The sequence below is a fragment of the Ranitomeya imitator genome, chromosome 5 (assembly GCF_032444005.1).
Source record: "Ranitomeya imitator isolate aRanImi1 chromosome 5, aRanImi1.pri, whole genome shotgun sequence".
In the NCBI taxonomy this organism is placed as follows: Eukaryota; Metazoa; Chordata; class Amphibia; order Anura; family Dendrobatidae; genus Ranitomeya; species Ranitomeya imitator.
Genome location: NC_091286.1, coordinates 660,424,468 through 660,443,311, shown reverse-complemented (window position 1 = coordinate 660,443,311; position 18,844 = coordinate 660,424,468). Strand labels below are relative to the sequence as shown.

At 44.0% G+C, this 18,844-nt stretch overlaps 1 protein-coding gene across 2 annotated transcripts in view; it reads right to left on the bottom strand.

Moving 5' to 3' along the window:
• The window catches only part of CLIC5 (chloride intracellular channel 5), a 160,112-nt gene that overhangs the window by 34,732 nt on the left and 106,536 nt on the right, over positions 1-18,844 (bottom strand). For both annotated transcript variants that reach the window (XM_069728216.1, XM_069728217.1), the window contains exon 4: positions 15,875-15,981. In XM_069728216.1, the coding sequence (XP_069584317.1) occupies positions 15,875-15,981 (107 nt within the window). The remainder of the gene's footprint in view (positions 1-15,874; positions 15,982-18,844) is intronic.

The following is an 18,844-nucleotide window of genomic DNA, read 5'->3' as shown; positions in this document are numbered from 1 at the left end:
AGACCCTCCGCACCGACTAACGGTACGGAGGTGGTCCCTCTGCATCTCAGAGCTTCCAGCAGGCGAGAAAAACCAATAAAGCAAGCTGGACAGAAAAATAGCAACAAAATAACATAAGCAAAACTTAGCTTTGCAGAGCAGCAGGCCACAGGAATGATCTAGGGAATAAACAAGTCCCACACTGAAACATTGACAGGAAGCATAGATCAAAGCATCAGGTGGAGTTAAGTAGAGAAGAAGCTAACGAGCTCACCAGATCACCTGAGGGAGGAGACTCAGAAGCTGCAGTACCACTTTCCTCCACAAACGGAAGCTCCCAGAGAGAATCAGCCGAAGTACCACTTGTGACCACAGGAGGGAGCTCTGCCACAGAATTCACAACAGTCACTGTACACACAGGTGAGGTACGGAGCTGACGGGTCACTGAACAGACAGGTGAGGTACGGAGCTGACGGGTCACTGTACAGACAGGTGAGGTATGGAGCTGACGGGTCACTGTACACACAGGTGAGGTACGGAGCTGATGGGTCACTGTACAGACAGGTGAGGTACAGAGCTGATGGGTCACTGTACAGACAGGTGAGGTACGGAGCTGACGGGTCACTGTACACACAGGTGAGGTACGGAGCTGATGGGTCACTGTACAGACAGGTGAGGTACGGAGCTGATGGGTCACTGTACAGACAGGTGAGGTACAGAGCTGATGGGTCACTGTACAGACAGGTGAGGTACGGAGCTGACGGGTCACTGTACAGACAGGTGAGGTACGGAGCTGACGGGTCACTGTACAGACAGGTAAGGTATGGAGCTGACGGGTCACTGTACAGACAGGTGAGGTATGGAGCTGACGGGTCACTGTACACACAGGTGAGGTACGGAGCTGATGGGTCACTGTACAGACAGGTGAGGTACGGAGCTGATGGGTCACTGTACAGACAGGTGAGGTACGGAGCTGACGGGTCACTGTACACACAGGTGAGGTACGGAGCTGATGGGTCACTGTACAGACAGATGAGGTATGGAGCTGACGGGTCACTGTACACACAGGTGAGGTATGGAGCTGATGGGTCACTGTACACACAGGTGAGGTACGGAGCTGACGGGTCACTGTACAGACAGGTGAGGTACGGAGCTGACGGGTCACTGTACAGACAGGTGAGGTATGGAGCTGATGGGTCACTGTACACACAGGTGAGGTACGGAGCTGACGGGTCACTGTACAGACAGGTGAGGTACGGAGCTGACGGGTCACTGTACAGACAGGTGAGGTATGGAGCTGACGGGTCACTGTACACACAGGTGAGGTACGGAGCTGACGGGTCAATGTACAGGCAGGTGAGGTATGGAGCTGACGGGTCAGTGTACAGACAGGTGAGGTACGGAGCTGACGGGTCACTGTACAGACAGGTGAGGTATGGAGCTGATGGGTCACTGTACAGACAGGTGAGGTACGGAGCTGACGGGTCACTGTACAGACAAGTCCACATGTTTTACCGAACATCTCTGGGTACAAGTTGCTGTCACTGGTGGAACTCTGCTACCCTCTAGTGTTCACAGTCGAGTATGCAGCTACACTCTATGATTTACACTTTCTGTAATTCCTTTTAATTCATCTTTATAGACAAAATAAATTGCTTTATAAATACCTGACACTCTCTATCCTTTTTTATTAGGTGATATGTGAGCATTCTGTTTTTACACAGAAAATTATCAATAGCTATTTCTTATTATTTCTTATTATCTCTGGAATAGGACGTAGTGGCCCCCAGAGCTAATGGTGGCGCCACATTCTACAAACAGACATGAGGGGTAGAGTCATAACGTGACGTTGCAGACCCCAATATGAAGTCTGGGGTCTTCATCAGTGGTAGGGGGGCGACTACCGCTTTATTCACACAGTACAGTTTTGACAGCTGCAGCTTTCTAGAGTTTCTCTTATTCCACTGCTGGATTCACAGGTAACAGCCGGTACTGCTGTGTAAAGGCCTCCATTCTGCAGCTTTTTAGTAATTGTTTTATTTCAATACTGTACTTGATTTAAAGCTACACATTTCAATACTGCTGTGTAATGCCCTCTATGAGGCAGTTTTTAACTATTTGTCTTATAACCTCCCCAGTGTTGGATTCACAGCTACACAGTTCAGTACTACTGTGTAATAACTTCCATGTACAAGTTTTCTAGTAATTGGTTTATCTCACCTAAGTGCTGGCTTCACAACTACACTGTTCAGTACTGCTGTGTAATGCCCTCCATGCTGCACTTTTCTAGTAATTGTTTATTCTACCCCAGTGCTTGATTCACAGTCACACAGCTCAGTACTGCCATATATTGTCCTCGGTGGTGCTGCTTTAGAACATGGGCAGCAAAGAGATGGGGGCAGGAATCCATCTCTTTGTGTGCTGTCTAATAGACACATCATAGTAGCTAATCTACACGCACAATGGCACTACAACAATGTTTTATCTTTTTGTGATGGACAATTTTTAACAATAATAATGCCATCTGCTCCTATATTGATATCACAGAGAAATGCAAGACAGGTATACATAAACTTTGCATACATCAATAGTACAAGAGAATATAAGAAACTTTGTAATATATCACATCAAAGAAATCTGCTTCTTTCTTCACTTATGAGCCATTTCTTCAACTCCTCTCCGTCTCCTTACCTCATTATTCACTCTAAAAAAAATAGCTAAAATCCATTTTGGCCAAAACAAGATTCATTGCAAGCTCACTTAGGAATCAGATTATATCTGCACGCTGAAGTTTATGGAGAGGAGGAGCAGGGAAAGAAAACTGCAAAAAGACAGATGCTGGTGCTACTTTCTAGTAAGTGTTTATGGCACTCCAGTGCTGTATTCACATCTACTCTGCTCAGTACTGCTCTATAATGTGACCTATACTGCAGCTTTCAAGAAAGTTTGATATCTTACCCCAGAGCTGGATTCACAGCTACACTACCTAGTATCATTTTATAATGACCTCCATGCTGCTGCTGCTAATTCTGAGCATGTGCTACATAGAAATAGGAGAGAAGGAATCCCTGATGTCTGTTTGTGTAGTGTATAGAAGACACCAAAACAGGAATTATCTATCCAATAGCTCAAAGATGACTGAAATTTATAGATTGAGTTTGCAGAAAGGAAATCGGATGAAAAATGCAGGATACAAGTCATTTTTCACTGTCTTAATTTATGCATACGTCCGATCGTTGCGTACAAGTGCTACGCGTAATATTCACGGATGGCGCTCCTACCTACCTCCTACCCTATTCTATGGGGCCATTCCACTTGTCCGATTTTTGTCCTTGGACCACTGGTCTCATCCTTTATTTGGGGGCGAGACATTGCTACTGAATTCCAGCTATTGCAAAGATTACATAGAAAAGAGCAATCACTGAGCCCAAGTACTGATTGTATTTAATGGATCAGATCGTTTGGTCAAAATGATGATTGGTAGTCAGAAGCGTCAACTTGATGTGAATCCAATTTGTGAGAAATGTTTAGGACTGAGTTTGAAAAAATTCGATTTGCCCAGATGGCCCAAAATGTTTTACACCTAGCAGAAAGTTACATTAGCCAGAGAAGGAACACATGAACCTGGGCACGGCCAGGCTGGCTTTTCCACAGTGACTTGTAGTTATCACATGGTTTAACACAGCCAATCAGGACAAATTATCATAGCCTGTATAAAAGCAGAGGCAGGGAATGCAGCAGCCACTTTGTGGTGAATCTGGATAGCACGAGGAGGATAGGGAGAGAAAGGCCTAAAACACTGAGAAAACTGTACAGATAGTGTGTGACAATGAAGCAGTGAAGTACAGCTACCATCATAGACATATATGTTTCGGTCACTTAGATATTATTAAGGGTGAGCAAACGTTTTGGGATAAGGTGTTAGCCGAGCATGCTCAGGTGCTAACAGAGTGTCTTCTGCGTGCTTGAAAAATATGTTTTGAGTCCCCACGGCTGCATGTCTCGCGGCTAACAAACAGGTAATCCCTGCATGTGTTGCTGCTGTCGAACAGCTGCGAGACACGCAGCCGCGCAAAAGACACTCAGCACATAAGCATGCTCGGATAACGCCTTATCCAAGCGCGTTCCCTCATCACTATTTGCTAGGAAAAGATAAGCAACCTCCATACTTCTTCACTCTCCCAGATTGTCCAGAGACCAAGAAAACACTGCCAGTAGCTGCCACCAGGGGGAGGCAGCTGCAAACATTTATATTCCTGCCATTGAGTTACGAGTTATTTTTTTTGTCTTAGAGCTGGAAACACAAAGGCACAATCACTGTATTTTGGTCAGTTTGCCTTCCCTATAAAAAAAGAAATAAAGGATCAGAAAAGGGTTCTTTCCATAGGACCTTCTGATCCATTTTCATTGCTTTTTTTGGAGGAAGAGGGGTAAGCAAAGCAACCAAAATACAGAAATTGTGACATTTGTGGGGTGTTTCTTTTTTTTTGTTCACCGGATGGGATAAATATTGTGATATTTTATCAGCTTGGACATGTGGAGATATCAAATATGGTAATAATATTGGGGGGGGGGGGGGGGTTAGACTTTATTTAAGTTTTGGGAATAGGGGGTGATATATACTGTACCAGTAATTGCTACATACGTATGTGTGTATATGCATGGTTATACATATACAGTATATATCTATGTATATCTATATAGACTAGATGGTGGCCAGATTCTAACGCATCGGGTATTCTAGAATGCACAGCCATGTAGTATATAACACAGCCCATGTAGTATATAGCACATCCACGTAGTATATAACACAGCCCACGTAGTATATAGCACAGCCACATAGTATATAACACAGCCCACGTAGTATATAGCATAGCCACGTAGTATATTGCACAGCCACGTAGTATATTGCACAGCCCACACAGTATATAACACAGCCACGTAGTATATTGCACATGGAGCGCCCCCAAGGGCTAGGGGTACTCGGTACCGTATCAGGTCCTTCGGTTCTCAAGGGGGATTTCATGGTGGCTGACCCGGTCCGTGGCCCTCAGGACGTCCGTTGAAAATGGGGAAAGGTTTGTGACGCCACCTGTGGTATTTGCAAGAAAAGAAGCTGCGGAGACACCATCACGTGTTTCTCGACGCAAGCAGTGAATAGCCAGGCCTTTCCCCGGGAAGGAACAACCACGGGAAGGGCAGCATCCAATGAAGGAAAGCCACCTATGCCAAGCATGGTATCCATCCACAGACAGCTGTTTCGGGATGGGGGCAGTGTTCTGGAATCACTGCGTTGAGAAACACGTGATGGTGTCTCCGCGGTGTTGGATGTTTTGGTCTCCCCGAGGCCAATCATCTGTGCCTTTATAACCTGTGGTATTCGGTCAGGATGACTGACACTGCTTAGGGGTCCGCTGGGGTGATGTTTTGGCAGCTAGATGGTATACCTTCCCACAGGTGAAGTATGTCCCCAGGGCTTCCCAGTGTGTAGATGGTGAATGGTGAATGGCGCAGTGAAGAACGAGGACACAAGGTTGCAGTCTCTTTACCTTTTACTGAAGGCTTCAGCATCCACAGTCCAGAGCACAGATCACAGGGCAGGCAGAGTCCAGCCAGTTTGGAGGCAAGTCCAGAGTCCCCTTATCCAAGTGGAAATCAGTAACCTTCCTTTGTGATGCGGTGGTGTAGTTCCTTACTTCCGATTGCTTCACATAAGTGTCTCACAAATGCGATGTTTCGTTCTCTCTGTCCCCCATATAGGATAGGACAAGGTGGAAATCAGTAGCCTTCCTCTAGCGCCTGGGTGTTGTAGTACCTTACTGCTGAGCTTCTCATAAGGTCCTCACAACTATTGTAGATGTTCCAGATGTTGTGTCTCTCTCTGTCCTCGGGATGGATAGGACAAACCCGTATGACTGGTGGCCTGAGATTTTTTACAGGAACTCTAGCACGCCCCAGCCCCCACAAGTTGCCACCGTGCCTCCTGGGTATAGGGCGGGCAGGTAACGTGGAATTAGCTCTCCTACCGGTCTCTGGAGCAAGGCATAAAGGACTGTTGCTCCCTCGGTGTTCCGGCTACCGGATCCTGCGCCTCAGAAGGAGGCAACCTGTGTAGGGCAGAACTCCTTCTGGTTTCCTCTCCTTTTGCTAAGACTTCGTTTCTCACCCTCTACAATACAGTTCTCCGTTCATGTCTCTTTCTTAGGATGCTGCCACACGTGGGGCAGGCGCAGCTCCGTGGCCTTCTGTCTAGGACCTCTGACAGGGTCCCACCCCTGTCAGGGACCAACTACCTGAGCGGAGCTCAGATAGCAGCTAACTGGGTGAAGCCCAGCCAGCTTCTGCTTCACTTCCTATCCAGACCACCAGTCTTATCTAATTGTGAAGAGTGCCCTAATAAATAGGAGGAGAGCTCCCCCTGGTGGACTGGAGTATGAATTGTGTGCATGTTTGTGATACCTGGTAAAGAGATCTCCTTTATTGCCTTCAAACGTAACATCATTTTTTATCGCATTGCACTCGGCCATTTTAAACGCCAGTGTGACGCCGGCCTAAAAAGTGAAGCGGTGTTTAATCCCGCCCCAATATCGCTGATTGGTCATGGCCGGCTGGCCGCGACCAATCAGCGACCCAGGATTTCCGTTACAGACAGACGGAAGTTAGAAACAGACGGAAGTATCCCTTAGGCAATTAGATAGATAGATAGATAGATAATAGATGATAGATAGATGATAGATAGATAGATAGATAGATAGATAGATAGATGATAGATAGATAATAGATGATAGATAGATGATAGATAGATAGATAGATAATAGATGATAGATAGATAGATAGATACAATAGATAGATAGATAGATAGATAGATAGATAGATAGATAGATAGATAGATAGATAGATGTATATATACACACTTATGTGATTTTATATATATTTATTTTTTTTTATTGTTTTTACTTATTCTGTTGGTTGGCCTTTGAAAGGCAAAGTGACCAAAATACAGAAACTCCAACATATTTTTTGTTTGCTTCGTTGCTCACTGTATGGAATAAATATTGTGATACTTTATCGGTTTGGACAGTTACGTATGCAATGATACCAAATATGTTAATTTTTTTCAAGTTCTGTAGACACCTGCGAGGCTATAAGTTCGGGTTGGGACTCCAGACGGTCCGTATATGGGTCATGAAATACAAGAACTTGGAGCTTGTGCAGAAAGCTGAATTTTCGGTCCGAGTGTGATCTGACAAAACATCGGATAGCAACCTATCACAGATCAGCTTTCAGTCCACAGCCCTACAGTGGAAAAACGAAACTCACGCATTGATTGGTTTCTATGAGAATTGAGATATCTCCCATTGGGTGAAGGGAAGAGAAAGTGAAACAGTTGTCTGTAGCAACCAATCAGATCGCTGCTTTCCTTTTCCATTGGAAAACTGAAATCTAGAATCCTGTTGCTATGGGCAACAGCCGCGCTCATATATTGAATTCTATTTATTATATTATATTCACGTGCGTTATAAACTCTGACCTTCCTTTCAACAGTCTCCCAGTATTTCCTAAAAGACTCGTCCTAAGTAAACGAGGCCGTCGTGTCGGCTGCCAATGCGCCTGGAAAGAAAGACACTGTTCCTGAGGAAAGGGTGGGACATGACAGTGGAAAAATCACATTCCCCTGATGGTTTATTTTCCAGTGTGATAAGTTCCTTCCACAAAAAAATTAAGCGTCCCTTATAAATGAAAAAGCCATGTGCACCTCCAAATATAACTGACTGCCTCCAGCACGCCCTCGGCCGGATTCACTTTTGCTTTTGACATGAAAATATGACAGAAAAAGAAAAACAATAGCCTCCGGGTTGTTATTTCTGTCTTTTTTTTTTTCTGTCCCCGTGACTTTTTCTTGCGAGACAAGTTGTACTTTGGAATATCATCATTGATTTTACCATAAATGTACTGAAAAAAAACAGGAAAAAAAATCCAAGTGCAATAAAATAGTATAAAAAATAACCACAATCCCGCCGTTGTTTTTGTTTTTATGTCGTTTATTGTGCAGTGCGATTCTCCAGGTCAGTCCAATTCCGGCGATACCAAACATCATTTTTTTTATATATTTTATTGAGAACTTTGTAAATAAAATTTGGTTTGTGTCGCCATTTTCTGAGACCTGTAGCTTTTTTAAAACTTTTCCATTGACGGACCTTGGACCTGAGTGAGGACTTATTTCTGCACGCTGTCTCACTTTTGATGCTAATATTTGGGGTACATACAATGTTTTGATAGAAAAAAATAAAATGCAATAAGAAGCTATTACAATATTGTCAATACCAAATATTTTCTAAATGTCTTCTTTTTTTTAAGTGTTTAAGAGGGAAAGGAGGGGTTTATTTTTTTCTGTTAGCCCCCCATAAGGTACTTGAACCTATAATTTGACCACCTGTACTATATACTATATTGCAGTATATAGTATATCGGACAAGCTGGGCTTTATGGGAGCACCAAGATGTTTTAGTAGCCCCTCCGTCACTTGACAAATTCATCACTGGGCGTAGAGAAGCGGCAAGGGTCAGAAAGATTGTGCGTGCCACGCACATTTGATATTCTGTTCTCAGAGATTGAAATGGTTAAACAGCAGCAATTGGAGCCTGCTCTGGTCTGGTTGCTGCTGTCAGTCCATACATCCGCAGCCAACATAACTTTACTTGGCAGGTATCTGTAGACAGCTTTCCTTGTCACAAAATACTGCCATATACTTACAAGATAATATTTCCGTTTTCCCCCACATAATACCGTAAGTAAACAAATAACATTGACATTCCAATTGATCGCTGTGCTAAGCTTGCTGCTGTATACATTTACTGATGGTGGTTCTGGAGCTGCATTCGTGTGCCGAATTTGGTTCTGGCTCTGTATTCATGTACTGATGGTGGTTGTGGTAATGCATTCATGTACTGATGGTGGTTCTGGTTCAGCATACACGTGCTCAAACTGGCTCTGATCTTTTACACATAGTTATCCATATTGTGCTTCATCGCTATGTTAACATTTAAAAATCCTCAAACTTAGAGATTTTAGACTATTAGGCCTGTCCCACATGTCCTGATAATTCCGGTACCGGAAAAATCGGTACCGGAGTTATCCGTGTCCATGTGCTTACGTGGCACATCAGTGTGGCACACGTGCGGCAGCCGTGTGCCGACTGGGTACCACACGCACCGTGCAGGAGAGACAGCGCTACAGTAAGCGCTGTCCCCCCCAGCTTGTGGTGCTGAAGCCCCATTCATTTCTTCTCTCCAGCAGCGTTCGCTGGAGCGAAGGAATGAAAAATTTTTTTTTTTTCGTTGTTATTGTTAAAATAAAGTTCCCAGTAATCTCCCCCCTCTCTCCCCCTGTGCGCCCGCCCGCTGGCATTAAAATACTTACCCAGCTCCCTCGGCGCTTCCTCTCAGCGTCACAGCTCTTCCTGTATGAGCGGTCACGTGGTGCCACTTATTACAGTGATGAATATGCGGCTCCACCCCTTTGGGAGGTGGAGCCGCATATTCATCACTGTAATAGTCGACACCACGTGACCGCTCATACAGGACAAGCATTGACGCTGAGAGGAAGCGCCGAGGGAGCTGCGTAAGTATTTTAATGCCAGCGGCCGGGCGCACAGGGGGAGGGAGAGGGGAGATTACCGGGAACTTTATTTTAACAAAAAAAAAATGATTTTTCATTCCTTCACTCCAGCGAACGCTGCTGGAGAGAAGAAATGAATGGAGCTTCAGCACCACAAGCTGGGGGGACAGCGCTTACTGTAGCGCTGTCTCCTCCACGGCACACGGACTGCACATGGACAGCATCCGTGTGCGGTACGTGTTTTACACGGACCCATTGACTTTAATGGGTCCGTGTGATCCATGCGCTCCCACGAACACTGACATGTCTCCGTGTTTTTCAAACGGACACACGGTCCGTGAAAACACGCTGACATGTGCAGAGACACATTGATTTTAATGTGTCTACGTGAGTCAGTGTCTCCTGTACGTGAGGAAACTGTCACCACACACGTACCGGAGCCACTGACGTGTGAAACCGGCCTTAGGAGGATTTGGCGAGTTTCTGCTGCAAAATCTAATTTAAAGTTGGTATGTATTCATGCTTGTTTTTTTTTTGGAGCAGAAAATCTCCACATCCTCCTCAAATACTGTAAACTTGGTTCTGGTGATAAAAAACAATAATGGGATACATTTTTTTCTTTGGGGCTAAAAATCATTTTTACATTTGGATTTAATTAAAAATGTTGAACCTTTTGGCTTTTCCAGGGTCTTTATTCCCCTACACATTCAACTTTGATGTGATCTGATCAGTGGTCATAAATCAGCTGAGAGGAGCTTATAAAAGATAGTTATAAACAACTCCCTGTCAGTACAACATAGCGGACTGACTGGCAGATTCTCAGTTAACTCCTTCTGCAGCCAGCAATATCTGGTGCAACACAGCGGTTACAGAAGGAAATGGTGCATTAATTAATGAAACCCATTTGAAAAAATGTGTTTTTTTTAGCCCCAATTACCGTAACTGCATTTGAGTAGGAAAATAAGGCCCCAAAAGTAGACAACCCCTTTAATACTGCGCAAAAAACAGTATTAAACATCAATATAGGAGTGTTCCTTAGGGCTCGCTCACATCTGCATAAAAAAATAATTACGGTACTCGGATGTTGATCCAGAAAAGTAAGATGAGAGCCATGCGAGAACAATGCAATTTTTCTCAACTAGCATCCGTATGACATCCGCATGCAATTTGTTTTTAGCATCAGAGTTAGTAATGGAGTTGTCTGATAGACATCTCTCCATTACTAACCCCTGGGCTTAGTAACAGCGGACGATACACAGCTGACATCAACGACAAAATCATTACCCTGATTGCCACAGCACAAGGGCAACCGGGAAGAGCCGAGGCAAGGCGCCAGAATTCATTTTCACATGTAGGCCGGGGTCACACTTGCGAGTGCAATGCGAGAAACTTGCGCGAGTCTCTGACCTCAATATCCGGCACAGCTGGCGGCGCTCGGGACCGGAGCGTTCAGCGGCATAGAAGTACATGCAGCTGGATGCTCTGGTCCCGAGTGCCGGTGGCAGTGCCGGGTATTAAGGCGAGAGACTCGGGCGAGTTTCTCGCATTGCACTCGCAAGTGTGACCCCGACCATAGAATGAGTACCTGGTATAATCTTTGGGGCTGTAAAAATCAAAATGACATGTCTGGTTTTTACCGGTATCATGTATGAAAAGTTTCAATAACAGTCCATGGGTCTGTGAAAATCAATGACAGCACACAGATGGCATCTGTGTGCAGTCAGTGTGCTGTCCATGTTCTGTCTGTGTGCTGTCCTTTTGCTGTCAATGTGCTGTTCTTTTGCTGTCCGTGTACTATCTGTGTACTGTTCTTTTGCTCTATGTGTGCTCTCTGTGTGCTATCTGTGTGCTGTCTGTATACTATCTATGTGCCGTTCTTTTGCTGTCAGTGTGATATCTGTGTGCTGTCCTTTTGCTATCTGTCTGCTGTCCTTTTGCTATCTGTGTGCTGTCCTTTTGCTGACTGTATACTATCTGTGTGCTGTCTGTGTACTATCTGTGTGCTGTTCTTTGGCTGTCAGTGTGATATTTGTGTGCTGTTCTTTTGCTGTCAGTGTGATATCTATGTGTTGTCCTTTTGCTATCTGTGTGCTGTCCTTTTGCTGTCCGTGTGCTATCTGTGTGCTATCCTTTTGCTGTCCGTGTGCTATCTGTGTGCTATCCTTTTGCTGTCCGCACGCTATCTGCGTGCTGTCCTTTTGCTATGTGTGTGCTGTCCATGTTCTGTCTGTGATTACCTTAATAGGAAAAGCTTTTTAATGTATTTCTTTATCCATACATGAAAATCACTGATGAAACACTGACACACGGACCAAACACTGATGAAACTCAGATCCAAAACACTGATGACACAGATATCCATCCCTAGGTATATTTTTTAATGAAACCATAAAACCAAAGTAACTAAAACTACAGTATTTTAGAAATTCTTTCTTGTAATGTAAGTTAAAATAATACCGCCATATAGAGTCAAAATAATGCAGCTGTACTTAGTTCATAAAATACCACCATGCAATGCCAAAATAATATGCAGTCTCCAAATGAAGTCCGTCTCACACATCCGACGCTCGTGGTCCGATTTTGGACTATAATGTGTGGAGTGGCCATGGGTCCACTAACCTAGACACCTCATCTATACCTAAGAGATTGTTGAGTTCAGGTCTGGAGATCCAAGGCTTGTTCCTAAATTGCAATCTGTACTCGGACTGTGACTTTTACTCCAGCCTCTGCGACCTCCCTATCTCATGGATGAATAAACTGAGATGACTGTCGCTCCATAGACTCATCTAGCCAATACTTCATAGTGACGGTTGCTGCAGTTTGACCCCCATTGAACAGTGGCTAAAGGCACATTATAGCAATATGTCATCACGATCATCAATGACAATGGAGAACATAATAAAATTCATGTCCCACAATGGAAAACGTGCAAAGATTTTACATTTTATGAACATAAAACAGCCACGCTTTAAAATCCGAGCGTTACAAAATTTATAACACCCTATAGTACACAGAAATAGATGTTATACTCATGGGCGGACATACCGCCGGTTCAACCGATGCAGCTGCACCGGGGCCCGGAGGCTCTGGGGGGCCCCTGCAGGGCGGCCAGGGACGCTGCTACCATTAGGCGATTTGACTATCAGGCGGCAGAAGAGAGGGCGGCAGACTCTATAGTAAGTGAATTTGCGCTGCTAGTTTTTTTTTTTTTTTTTTCTAAAACTCCGGGGTCAAGTGCCCGCCCCCCCCCTCCTCCCTCCCTCCTTCCCGCCCCCACTCCTCCCTCCCTCCTTCCCGCCCCCCTCCCTGAAGACGTAATACTCACCTTCCTCCAGCGGTGGCTGCAACTGCGTCGCAGCGCCGGCAGCGCGTCCTGTCTTCAGCGGTCACATGGTACCGCTAATTTAAGGTCATGAATATGCGCATATTCATGACCTTAATTAGCGCTATCATGTGACCGCTGAAGACAGGAAGGAAGACGCTGCAGAAGAGATGCCAGGAAGGAAGTTCTGTTCTGTGCTGCGCGGTGAGAGGTAAGTATGACAGGGAAAAAGGATTTGGAGCCATGCACGCAGGGAAAAAGGATGTGGAGCCATGCACGCTGGGAAAAAGGATGTGGAGCCATGCACGCAGGGAAAAAGGATGGGGAGCCATGCACGCAGGGAAAAAGGATGTGGAGCCATGCACGCAGGGAAAAAGGATGTGGAGCCATGCACGCAGGGAAAAATGATGTGGAGCCATGCACGCAGGGAAAAAGGATGTGGAGCCATGCACGCAGGGAAAAAGGATGTGGAGCCATGCACGCAGGGAAAAAGGATGGGGAGCCATGCACGCAGGGAAAAAGGATGTGGAGCCATGCACGCAGGGAAAAAGGATGGGGAGCCATGCACGCAGGGAAAAAGGATGGGGAGCCATGAACGCAGGGAAAAAGGATGGGGAGCCATGCACGCAGGGAAAAAGGATGTGGAGCCATGCACGCAGGGAAAAAGGATGTGGAGCCATGCACGCAGGGAAAAAGGATGTGGAGCCATGCACGCAGGGAAAAAGGATGTGGAGCCATGCACGCAGGGAAAAAGGATGTGGAGCCATGCACGCAGGGAAAAAGGATGTGGAGCCATGCACACAGGGGAGAAGAATGGGGGAGCCATGCACGCAGGGTGGGAGGATAGGGGAGGCATGCACGCAGGGGAGAAGGATGGGGGAGCCGTGAACGCAGGGGAGAAGAATGGGGGAGCCGTGAACGCAGGGGAGAAGGATGGGGGAGCTGTGAACACAGGGGAGAAGGATGGGGGAGCCCAGCACGCAGGGGAGAAGGATGGGGGAGCCGTGAACGCAGGGGAGAAGGATGGGGGAGCCGTGAACGCAGGGGAGAAGGATGGGGGAGCCGTGAACGCAGGGGAGAAGGATGGCGGAGCCGTGAACGCAGGGGAGAAGGAATTACGGGAGCCGTGAACGCAGGGGAGAAGGATGGGGGAGCCGTGAACGCAGGGGAGAAGGATGGGGGAGCCGTGAACGCAGGGGAGAAGGAATTACGGGAGCCGTGAACGCAGGGGAGAAGGATGGGGGAGCCATGCACACAGGGTGGGAGGATGGAGTATAAATATGGAGTATAAATATTGGGCCCTATAGGGGGGACACAGTGTGAGTGGACAGTGTGAAGAGGGGGCCGGTATAGAAAGGAGAGGTCAGTGTGAAGAGCATGTACCATAAGAGGGACAGTGTGGGGGTCATATTTTGTGCAGACAATATAGTGAGGGGCAATTTTTTATTCCGGAGCATTATAATGACACTTGTATCTTTAAGGGCATCTTGTGGAGACTTTCTGCAAAAGAGCGGAAAAGATGGAAGTCTGCAGAGACGGCTGTGGATGAGAAAACTCATCATGGGATCTGGACAAGATGAAGAAAAGAAGAACAGCTCCAGAGACGACGTTATCTATAAGGTACCTGGATGTAAATGTTATTTGTGATACTAACTAATTCTCATGTTTTTATTTATGTTAGGAGCCATTTTTCCGTTCGCCTCAGGCAGCAGAGAGGCTAGGTTCACCCCTGAGGGCGGCTAATATAGAGGGCAATCTGGCCAGCCTATCCGGCCCCGAGGCTCCGGGGGCCCCCTGGCCAGATTGCTCTCATGTGCGGCAGACATGGAGCAATCCCTGCAGCTCCGCTGCCTGCAAGAGAAAATGGCAACGGATCTGCAGGGAATGGATGCTTCCTGCTTCCTTTCTCACACAGACAGCAGCGGCTCAGCTGAATGACATCATCATTCCGCGCTGCGGCTGTGCGAGACAGGAAGCTGCCGCACACTGGCTTCTGCACACTCATGCCTGGAAGGAAGCTGCAGCTGTGCAGGACCTCAATCACCCCCTGAACAGGAGGTAAAGAACGGTCTGAATGTGACGGATTGTTTGCAGAGTAAAGAGGGGAGACAGGGGCAGCAGTCAGAGACTAGAAGCAGTGATTTACTGACTGTGACCCCCGAAGCTTTGTGTTCTCTGGTCAGTGCAGGATTTTCATCCACACACAGCAGGGACCAGAGAGTTCAGAGCTCAGGAACACAGTCACTAAATCACTGGGTCTATTCTCTGACGGGACTCCAGTCATCACTGCAGTATCAGATCCAGGCTGGGACTGACCCCTGAGCCCATCCCCCAGTGAAGACTTTTTCACATATACTGTATCTGTTGCATTAAACACACATATAAGGGTATGTTTCCACTGTCAGTAAACTCTGCGGATTGGACGCTGTGTACATCCGCAGCATCCAGTCCGCAGCTCCTGATGTTACAGCATAGTGCATGAGATTTCAAGGAATCCAATGTCCACTATGTATGCAGCGGCACCCGCAGCTTCCCTGCAGAGACGGACATGCGGCACATCTTTCTAGACAGTAGCATGTCTATTTATCTTGCGGAGACGCTCAGTCTCCACAAGATAAATATCACAGTCCAATGTATAGGATGCGGTGATTCCGCATGTGTTCAATGAACACATGCGGAAGCATCACTCGTACAAAAGCCGGCAGCGCTTTGGACCGAGCGGACATGTGCTGCATCCAAAGCGCTGCCGATTCCTGACCGTGGAACCATACCCTTATACATTAATGTATACTATGTCACATATGCAGTAGACACAGGTGTTTATTATACATGGGCATATTCTACAGTATATATATATATTTATTAGCTTTGTTGCCTTTAAAGAAGGGGGGGGCCCAAACACATTTCCTGCACAGGGGCCCCAAGCTGTCTGTGTCCGCCCCTGGTTATACTCACATGCATTATCTTGCTGCTTGGTATTTTTGATAAATGCTGAGAACTTTGAGAAGATGTCGATACCAGCTGTGTTTGACTCGCGATGTCTTGCAGCAAGTTTGGGGTACCTGGAGGGATAAAAAGAGTTCAATGTCACCGCGAAGAACACTACTGAAAACGGTGCTGATATTTTATATGGTGGAGAAAGCTTAAAGAAACAGGACACAGAGATGCCTCTTGGGTTTTTTCCATCAGCAATTTTAGATTTATAGCATAATGTTAATTCACACAAGAGGTGTTCATATAGGTATCGGAAGCTGGGACTGAGATGTTTTTCAACAATGCAAGTTATGCATCTGGGCGAGCCCCAAAGGAAACACTGACATATAGAAAAACTAGCCACAGTACCCGGACAATAGGGCAATGATATATTAGTAGTCATTATCTTGTACATAGGGGCAGCATTATAGTAGTTATATTCTTGTACATAGGGGCAGTATTATAGTAGTTATATTCTTGTACATAGGAGCAGTATTATAGTAGTTATATTCTTGTACATAGGAGCAGTATTATAGTAGTTATATTCTTGTACATAGGAGCAGTATTATAGTAGTTATATTCTTGTATATAGGGAGCAGTATTATAGTAGTTATATTCTTGTACATAGGAGCAGTATTATAGTAGTTATATTCTTGTACATAGGAGCAGTATTATAGTAGTTATATTCTTGTACATAGGAGCAGTATTATAGTAGTTATATTCTTGTACATAGGAGCAGTATTATAGTAGTTATATTCTTGTACATAGGAGCAGTATTATAGTAGTTATATTCTTGTACATAGGAGCAGTATTATAGTAGTTATATTCTTGTACATAGGGGCAGTATTATAGTAGTTATATTCTTGTACATAGGAGCAGTATTATAGTAGTTATATTCTTGTACATAGGAGCAGTATTATAGTAGTTATATTCTTGTACATAGGAGCAGTATTATAGTAGTTATATTCTTGTACATAGGGGTCAGTATTATAGTAGTTATATTCTTGTACATAAGAGCAGTGTTATAGTGGTTATATTCTTGTACATAGGGGTCAGTATTATAGTAGTTATATTCTTGTACATAGGAGCAGTATTATAGTGGTTATATTCTTGTACATAGGGAGCAGTATTATAGCAGTTATATTCTTGTACATAGGAGCAGTAGTATAGTGGTTATATTCTTGTACATAGGGGTCAGTATTATAGTAGTTATATTCTTGTACATAGGAGCAGTATTATAGTAGTTATATTCTTGTACATAGGAGCAGTATTATAGTAGTTATATTCTTGTACATAGGAGCAGTATTATAGTAGTTATATTCTTGGACATAGGGGCAGTATTATAGTAATTATATTCTTGTACATAGGGGCAGTATTATAGTAGTTATATTCTTGTACATAGGAGCAGTATTATAGTAGTTATATTCTTGTACATAGGGGTCAGTATTATAGTAGTTATATTCTTGTACATAAGAGCAGTATTATAGTGGTTATATTCTTGTACATAGGGGTCAGTATTATAGTAGTTATATTTTTGTACATAGGAGCAGTATTATAGTGGTTATATTCTTGTACATAGGGAGCAGAATTATAGTAGTTATATTCTTGTCCATAGGGGCAGTATTATAGTAGTTATATTCTTGTACATAGGAGCGGTATTATAGTAGTTATATTCTTGTACATAGGAGCAGTATTATAGTAGTTATATTCTTGTACATAGGAGCAGTATTATAGTAGTTATATTCTTGTACATAGGAGCAGTATTATAGTAGTTATATTCTTGTACATAAGAGCAGTATTATAGTGGTTATATTCTTGTTCATAGGGGTCAGTATTATAGTAGTTATATTCTTGTACATAGGGGTCAGTATTATAGTAGTTATATTCTTGTACATAAGAGCAGTATTATAGTGGTTATATTCTTGTACATAGGGGTCAGTATTATAGTGGTTATATTCTTGTACATAGGGGCAGTATTATAGTAGTTATATTCTTGTACATAGGAGCGGTATTATAGTAGTTATATTCTTGTCCATAGGGGCAGTATTATAGTAGTTATATTCTTGTACATAGGAGCGGTATTATAGTAGTTATATTCTTGTACATAGGAGCGGTATTATAGTAGTTATATTCTTGTACATAGGGGCAGTATTATAGTAGTTATATTCTTGTACATAGGAGCAGTATTATAGTAGTTATATTCTTGTACATAGGAGCAGAATTATAGTAGTTATATTCTTGTCCATAGGGGCAGTATTATAGTAGTTATATTCTTGTACATAGGAGCGGTATTATAGTAGTTATATTCTTGTACATAGGAGCGGTATTATAGTAGTTATATTCTTGTACATAGGGGCAGTATTATAGTAGTTATATTCTTGTACATAGGAGCAGTATTATAGTAGTTATATTCTTGTACATAGGAGCAGTATTATAGTAGTTATATTCTTGTACATAGGAGCAGTATTATAGTAGTTATATTCTTGTACATAGGAGCAGTATTATAGTGGTTATATTCTTGTACATAGGGGCAGTATTATAGTAGTTATATTCTTGTACATAAGAGCAGTATTATAGTAGTTATATTCTTGTATATAGGAGCAGTATTATAGTAGTTATATTCTTGTACATAGGGGCAGTATTATAGTAGTTATATTCTTGTACATAGGGGTCAGTATTATAGTAGTTATATTCTTGTACATAAGAGCAGTATTATAGTAGTTATATTCTTGTATATAGGAGCAGTATTATAGTAGTTATATTCTTGTATATAGGAGCAGTATTATAGTAGTTATATTCTTGTACATAGGGGCAGTATTATAGCAGTTATATTCTTGTACATAGGAGCAGTATTATAGTGGTTATATTCTTGTACATAGGGAGCAGAATTATAGTAGTTATATTCTTGTCCATAGGGGCAGTATTATAGTAGTTATATTCTTGTACATAGGA